General features: G+C 44.9%; 1 protein-coding gene across 3 annotated transcripts in view; it reads right to left on the bottom strand.

Annotated features, from left to right (window-relative positions):
- Positions 1-7,836, bottom strand: part of CASP10 (caspase 10) — a 38,369-nt gene that overhangs the window by 15,864 nt on the left and 14,669 nt on the right. For all 3 annotated transcript variants that reach the window (XM_019523206.1, XM_019523207.1, XM_019523205.1), the window contains exons 2-5: positions 5,288-5,636; positions 4,300-4,399; positions 1,745-1,880; positions 778-881 (exon numbers count right to left, since the gene is read on the bottom strand). In XM_019523206.1, the coding sequence (XP_019378751.1) occupies positions 778-881; positions 1,745-1,880; positions 4,300-4,399; positions 5,288-5,601 (654 nt within the window). In that variant the 5' untranslated portion in view covers positions 5,602-5,636. The remainder of the gene's footprint in view (positions 1-777; positions 882-1,744; positions 1,881-4,299; positions 4,400-5,287; positions 5,637-7,836) is intronic.

Raw genomic sequence — 7,836 nt, 5'->3', positions numbered from 1 at the left:
TGCAAAAAAAAAAAAAAAAAAAAGGAAGCATGAACATGCAATTGCATCTTATGCAAATGATACTTAAAAAAAAAAAAGCAACTATGAAATTGTTCTAGTGTTTCGATTGTGAAAGGTGCTAAACTGAAAGCTGTGGAAACAAACCCTTGTTGCATATATCCAGGAAGTGCAAGAGCAGCAAAGCAAGCTTCCCTGATGCTGTCCTACCAATATCCTCTTATCTATGGGGACCAGACCATGCTTCTGGGAAGTACCTTTTGGAATATATTTAGGCCTCCATAACTGCTTAGTCTTTGGCCTCTTTAGCTAGTGGGCCAATGAGGCCACCTGTATAGCGGCAGCTCTGCAATATGACCACTGGAAGGTAGATTAACAGCAACTTGTTTACAAAGGGAAGGAGGCAGCCATTAAAACAGCAGCAATGTTGGTTACAATCAATCTAGGTCAGATTTGAAGTAGCAGAATCAAGAGACCTACACTCATTCCTATTCCCCTATAACTCTTCCAGTCCACCTTCTCCATACACTCCCATAGCCATTTCTCTTCTTGCTCTCCTTCTTCCCTAACAGTAAAACTTTTCCTAGGGATTGGATGCATGACTGGCATTTAGGATGCTCTGACCCCAATTATGTGATGCTTGTGGAAGTCATATTTATAGAAGGCACCACAAGTACTTTTCTGGTCCTCTCTAGACAAAAAGGGAAAATTAGTTAAAGAGCTTGGCCAGTGTCAAAACAAAAGCAAGAAAAAAGGAAGTAAGTCTTCACTTCACCATACCTGTCTGCTGCCATCTCCAGCACGAAACAAGCCTTCAGAATTAAGGCTGGGCCATGATGCAGATTGTTTGACTGTCGGAAAATTTTCCTGCTGAGGTTCAGAAACTAACAGAAGAGACATAATAAACAAGAGAACTTCAGGTCCCTTTCAGCCAGCCCAGAACAAATCTACACAGAAAGAACAAATCTAAAGAGTAACATGAAGCTGTAGAGACAGTACAAAATGTCAACACACCAAAATTTAACCACATGGACCTGGGTCTTGGAAAGCAGAGAGGTATAGAGTACCCACAACCTCCAATGAAGTCAAGTGGGAGACAGGACCAGCTTCTGAGTGGTCCAGGTCAAACTTAGGTTTGTAAATAACAGATCCTCAGATCCTAAATGAAGTAAGTTTGGTAGCTGCAGAATGGCCCGATGGAAACTGAACTGGGATTTATAACATAACGCAACTGATACATACACATGGGGTTATCTGTTTATAATGCCTTCCTTCAAGACAGGCTAATACTAATACATATGTAGTACCTCACAGCTACAGATCATGAAGTGTTTTATGAAGAGGAGCTGATACCATTACCGCTATTTTGCAGATGTGGAAACTGAGGCCCAGCAATGCAAAATAATGTGCTCACAATCATACTGCTCACCCGGGCAAAGCTGGGAACAGGAGCAGGGTTTCCAGACTTGCAGCCTGTGCCTTATTGGCAGGCTGTGGCCAGGAAGAGCAGTTGGCTCTGGAGCTAGGAAGTATATCCTTACAGCACTGTAGCTAGCAGGTGACTCCAGTGAGATGCAGCAGAGCAAAGCTCACATACCAAGGCCTTCAATGTCCCCATTTCAAGTCTCAGCTGTAATGATATAGGACCAGGACTCTTGTGCAACAACTCCTGTTGCCAAGAGTTAGGGGCTGCAGGTCCACTGTGCTCTGAAAAGCTGATGGTGGATGTAGCGGCCAAGTTACCCACCTCTTTCCCTTTTGTATTTGTTTATTTTTTCCAGGAGATCACATGAAATGTTCTTGCAGATTTTCTCCAGTATCTGCAGGTTGTTGTCTGATAAAAGGCCTTGTTTTTCCAATAAGGTCAGCAGCTCTAGAGTAGACTGCCAGTGAAAAACAGTAAAGACAGTAAAGCATACTTCTCTAAATGACATTAAGATTTAGAGAACAATAACCCTGTACTGCCTTTAAACAGTCAATTATTGTCATCTCCTTTGCTTCTTACCACCAAAGAGCCGCCTGCACAGTAAGTTTTACAGTGTACTTAGTATCCTTAGCACACCCTTAGGGTAGATAGGGGTAAAATATGCCGTTACAGGGAATTCCCCTGACTGCCTTCATGTGGTTAGATGCTGGTTGTAAAGAGGTGATAAAACTGCGTAATCCCATCTTGGATTTCTATAGGACTTTAGCCTGAGAAAGTAATTGGTAGCCCCATGCAGAGAAGACCCACTTGGCGATACCATAACACCGCTGGAGCAATTACCCTGATGTTGCATTTCCTGGTGCACATTAGGATTGGGAAGACTGTCTGATGTGTTGCATACCACACACAGAGGCTGCCCATTCCATTTGTGGCATTCATGGCACAGGCTGGCCACTCTGGTCTAAAATCTAAGTTTACTCTTTTCTCATCTTTGCTCTTTACTCCCTACCTCTTCCTCACACCTCTCTTCGCTTCCCCCCTCCCCCACCGAAAGCTGTCAGGGACTGAGTTGACTAGAGGTGTTAAACAGGAAATATGTTTCAGGGCACTGACTTAGCCCCTACAACTGAGCATGATTAAGGGACATCCAGTTCAGCAGTTTAAGGCCAAACTGGGCCTGTGGGGAGAGGCTGTGGCACAGAGATGGGATTTTCATGTGGATTTCAGCCAAGTTTGGGTGTCCAAGGGAATGTAGGAGAGGGCTTTTGGCAGCTGGAGGTGGGAATTGCCCTGAGGTTCAGGAGAACTTGTCAGCTTAGGGTCTGGGGAATAGTTAGGAGCCCTGGTGACAACAGGCTGAGCTTGGTGCTCATTATCCCTGGCCTTCCAGTCATGTCCTGTTCTGTAAAAAAAACCTAGGTTGCCTCCTGCTCCATCCTCTCTTAATGGGAATGCAGAGCCTTGCTGCCTCCTGCCTGCCTTTTTACTGTATTCATTGTGTGATGCAGTCTGGGGCCTTCCCAGTCCTAAAGTGCACCAGGAAATGCAACACCAGGATAATCCCTCCAGCAACTGATAGAGCAGGAAGCAGAAGGCAAAGCAGGAGATCAGGCAGGGAACACAGGATAGGAAACTGAAAGCAAAGCAATAAATCTGGCAGAGGAAGAGAATTGGAGTGATACTCAGGGAGGACGCAAGGCTGATTTGTGGCACATCTCCTAAAGAGATTAGCCCCCATTATTTAGGCCATCCATTAGGCAGGATTATTCATTCAAAAAACTGACTTGTAAGAGGAGAGGGTTATATTGTTATCAGCTATGAAGTGCAGACAACATTAAAGTCCTAGAGAGCTGCATTCGATTTCTACAACAAGAGCAGCTGTTCAGTTTAATTTAACTTATTGAGTGCTTTCTAGTAACTGTCATTGTGACCCATCTTTAGAATCCTCTGAATAGGTAGAAACAGGGTGAAGTGGAGGCACAAACTAATCAGAAAATGTCATTAAACTTGCTAGCAAAAGCCCAAAGATTTTCACAGAAGAATCCATGAAATCCAACAAATGCTAATTGCAGCAACTTTCCCCCCTAGATAGTGGGGCACTGGAAATCCATCTCCACCATTCCTCAGGCATGTACCATATTACCTAAATTTAAGATGACCCTGAATGTAAGACAACTCCCCAATAATTAGATACTATACATGGAATATAATTATTGAAAGATCATCTTAAGTTTGTCCCCCCTCTGTACTGCAGGTGTTGTGGGGAGAGGTGATGAGGGGGGCAGTAATGAGGCAGTCAGTGGGGGACACAGTAGGGGAGACAGTAAAGGGAGCAGGCAGAGAGAGAGGCAGAAATCTTTCCCCCTGCTGCCTGCTTTCTCCCCCAACTTACCCACCATTGTGCCTACCCCCACCTGCAGCCTTAGGCTTCCTCAAATTCCCCTTCTTCTCCTCCCCCCCCCCATGTGGCTTTTGCTCCCCACAGCCGCAGGTCCCCAACTCCCAGTCTCTCCCCTGTGGCTACTCTTTAACTCTCCCGTCCCCACCCCGTTATCTTTGCTCCTCACTGGCAGGCTCCATCCCTGCTGCAGCTTGGAACATAGAGCATGGCTGTAGTCTAGTTTCGTAACAGCAGCTTGGAGCAGTTACTGCTGCTCCAGCCCAGCCCCGTAACTCTGGATTAGGGCTGGAGCTGTTGCCTGCTTCCTCCAGCCTTATATTTCTTACCCTCATCCTGCCATCACCATCACCCTGGAAAGCAATCCATGCTCTGCCCCATTGCTCCAGCAAGTTCATGCCATACTCCAGCAAAATCCATTACTCCACACTTTTCCCCATCCTGCCTTACATGCCACACCAAGCCCTTTCCCGCATACCATATTTGTCTGCTTCTTTGGGAGTTGGTCCCGCAGGAGAAACATGACACTCCTTAAATCTTCACTGGTGATGTCCTCTGATAGTTCATACAGCATCTGCCTATGTAACATGGACATGGCTTGGGTGAAGTGCATACCATTACAAAATATACTCACTCCTATGTTGGTATCCCATAACACCCTAGGACAAATAATTTTTGCCCTGCACCCTATAAACTGCACAGTCTCGGCACACGACCCTGATTATGAAAAGTCCATTGAAGAAGCAGAGAAGCAATGTAGAAACTATATGGAACTTCCCTTCCACAAGGGACCCACAGGAGGCCCAGGAAGTCCAAAGAAAGGCCAGAGCATCTTGGAGAGCAATGATTCAATACATATCCTCAGCAGACTCTAACAGCTGGGCTCATAAAGCTGATTCCTGTAACAGTACCTATTTTACCTTTGCACACAGCAAGAGAAGCAATTTACACCACCCTATGGCAATTTCTGTGAATCTGACCAATAAGTGCTAAGTGCATTTTCATGTGCTGGTTCTCTAATAATCCAATATAATCCCCTTCACTCACTTGTCTTTTGAAGGAGATTTTCCTTTGTATAAATGCAGTCCTTTGCCATATACTGACTGCTTGCCATTAGAGCTAGCAACAGGTGTATAATATGTTTTTAAGGGGTCAGTTTCAAATTAAGAAGTAGTGCTTGGATAATGGTACCATGTCTACAACTTGACTTTTTGGGAGTATGGATGCACTCCTCCAATGTCATCACTAAATCCAACTACTCAAACACCACGGTCAATGCCAGTCCACAGCACATAGGTGAAGGGGAAGACTGCATAATTAAAAGTCACTGGATTACCCAAGCACATGCATGTTGTAAAATCTACAAAATTCCATATTATTACTTGCTTTGTGATATTTGGAAGAAACATATCAGAATCCTTGCAAGGCAAAAAACATCTAAGGCATCCACCTTCCAGCAAGCTCACCTGTAAGGGGACACCCTGCCCCTCTGGTGTAGATTTTCTTGCACTTTCTCCTTGGTATAGCCAAGCTTCTGGAGCAAGAAGTGATACCTAATCCTATACAGCAGTTCTGCTATTAGAAAAGTATCTCCCTTACTCAGGAAATCTTTAGTCATGAGGTGCTGGAAAATATCCTTTGCAGTTTCCACAGTTTCCAGCTTTCTGAAGGAGATAAAGTCACTACAGAGAAATTTCAAAGCTGCCACTTCTTCAGTTCCCAGGTTCTCATCAATGTCAAGAAGCTGCTGATGAAACTTCAGGCTGATATCCTCATCCATGGTGGACAGTTTCCTTAAGAATTACACTCCCCAGCCTGTGAATGAAAGGAATAGTAAGATTTCAGTAGCACTAGTGTAAGCATCTCAACTAAAATTTTACTTCAAACAAGCCCAGGGCAGAATAAATGAAATTCTGCATTGGCCAGCTATTTCCTTTTAACCCTTTTACAGCCAAATACTCAGTGTGTGGTCTCGCTACTTTCCCAAGTGCCAGGTTGCAGAGCCTGGCAAAACCTCTTCTTTTCTCCTATCTCTTCTCATGCTCAGGAGGTGAGAGAGGATGTCCTTACTGTCCCTCATACCAGAATCTTCTTGTACTATGCTGGAGTAGATGGAAATCAATGCTCCTAGTTCCTGGATCAAGGCAGCTTGACCAGGACTTTCTTTGGTGGGAATAGGGGAAGTGGATTAAAACCTTATTCCCTTTGGACCTGCAGTGTGGGAGCTCTGCTCTTCTCAGGCCCAGTATGGGCAGGTGGTACATCCCCCACCTTAGGTTAAAAGTAACCTGTCGTGCAATTACCAGCTGAAAACCAAGTTCTCTGTGCTAAATCAGCACAATGCACCTTCAGCACCATCACTTTGCAGCCAGCTTCTGCTTTAAGAGATGGCACAAATAGAACCATTTTATGTCCTCTCTTACACACAAATGATATAAAACTGAAAAAGAGATTAAACAAATACGGTCCTATAGAAATAACTACAATCCTATTACATTCACTGGAGACTAAATAATGGCCTCTTTACTGCCCTGCCTACTCCTTGTCCCTGAAGTACTCCTCCTATCTGGGTAGGGCTGATACTCTAATCAAGTTGCAGTGTTACAGACTCTCCCAAACCAACCTGGAGGTAAGTGGTCATTATAGCTTTGATTTAGGATACCTGGAAGCAGCACAGCTCAGCCTACAGAGACCAAAAGGGTGGTAGTCAGGGAAATTCTCTAAATTCAAATCCTTGAAGAGCTTGAGGGAGCAGCATTAGTAAATAAAGAGCTTATGTGGCAGGGTCGCTGGGCATATGGTACAGCTGAGGAAAAGCAGCAAACTGCCTTGTTCTGTGTATGAGGGCACATGGGAATATAATCCAGGAGTCCAGATATTCAGTCATCCCTGCTGCAGACAGTAGCTCAGTGTGAGAAGTCAGAAGTCCTTATTCCTGGATGAGCTGGCTCTCCCCTGCTACGCATTACATGTATTATGCAATTAACTGGTTAATCATTCAATACATTTAGACACATACAAATTACTTATCATACCACAAAAATGACTATTGAGCTATATAAAGGGTCAGCCAGCTACAAAGTTTGTGCTTGAAAATGTGTAACAACTCTATAGCTGATTTCTATCCAGCTTTAATTTGACCATGTAGCACGGGTCCAATGTTTAAATCAAACTTCTTGGAGCTGGGAATGAAAACTAGTGAAGAATGCCTTCTCTCACACTTCCCTACACACACTCCCAGCCATCAACTATTTTCAGAATATTTCTCTTAACATTCTTTGCCTTATCACATAGAACAATTCCACCAATCCTCTAGCCTACTTTCTGTGGTACCTCCTTCCCTAAAAGCATTGCCAGAAAGCACATCTGAGGCTTTATTTCCACATAGATTTATAGATTCAGGGTCAGGAGGGACCTTGCAGTTCTTCTAGTCTGACCCCCTGCCCTGGGCAGGAGAAAACTGGGCTCAAATGACCCCAGCTAGGTAATCATCAAGCCTCCTCTTAAAGACCCCCAGGGTAGGAGCCAGCACCACTTCCCTTGGAAGATGGTTCTAGATCTTAGCTGCCGTGACTGTGAAGTAGTGCCTTCTAATGTCTAGTCTAAACTTACTCTCTAACAACTTATGGCCTTTATTCCTTGTTACTCCGGGAGGCACTCAGGGGAACAAGGTCTCTCCCAATCCCCGCTGGTTCCCCCTAGTAAGTTTACAGACAGCCACCAGGTCCCTGCTCAGCTTTCTCCTGTGAAGGCTAAGCAGGTTCAGGTCTCATAGTCTCTCCTCGTAGGGTCTGCCCTGCTGCCCCCGATCATGCCAGTGGCCCTCCTCTGGACCCTCTTGATGCTGGCCACATCCCTCCTGAAGTGCGGCACCCAGAACTGGACGCACTACTCCAGCTGTGGCCTGACTAGTGTTGCATAGAGGGGGAGGATCACCTCCTTGGACCTGTTTGAGATGCATCTGTGTGATGCATGACAGAAAAGTTGTATCTGTTTAAAGCCCCAGTTTTGCCAA

Source organism: Gavialis gangeticus, unplaced genomic scaffold (assembly GCF_001723915.1).
Source record: "Gavialis gangeticus isolate Ggan-Ray unplaced genomic scaffold, GavGan_comp1, whole genome shotgun sequence".
NCBI lineage: Eukaryota > Metazoa > Chordata > Crocodylia > Gavialidae > Gavialis > Gavialis gangeticus.
The sequence above is the reverse complement of the archived record's forward strand: the minus strand, read 5'-3'. Positions and strand labels throughout refer to the sequence as shown.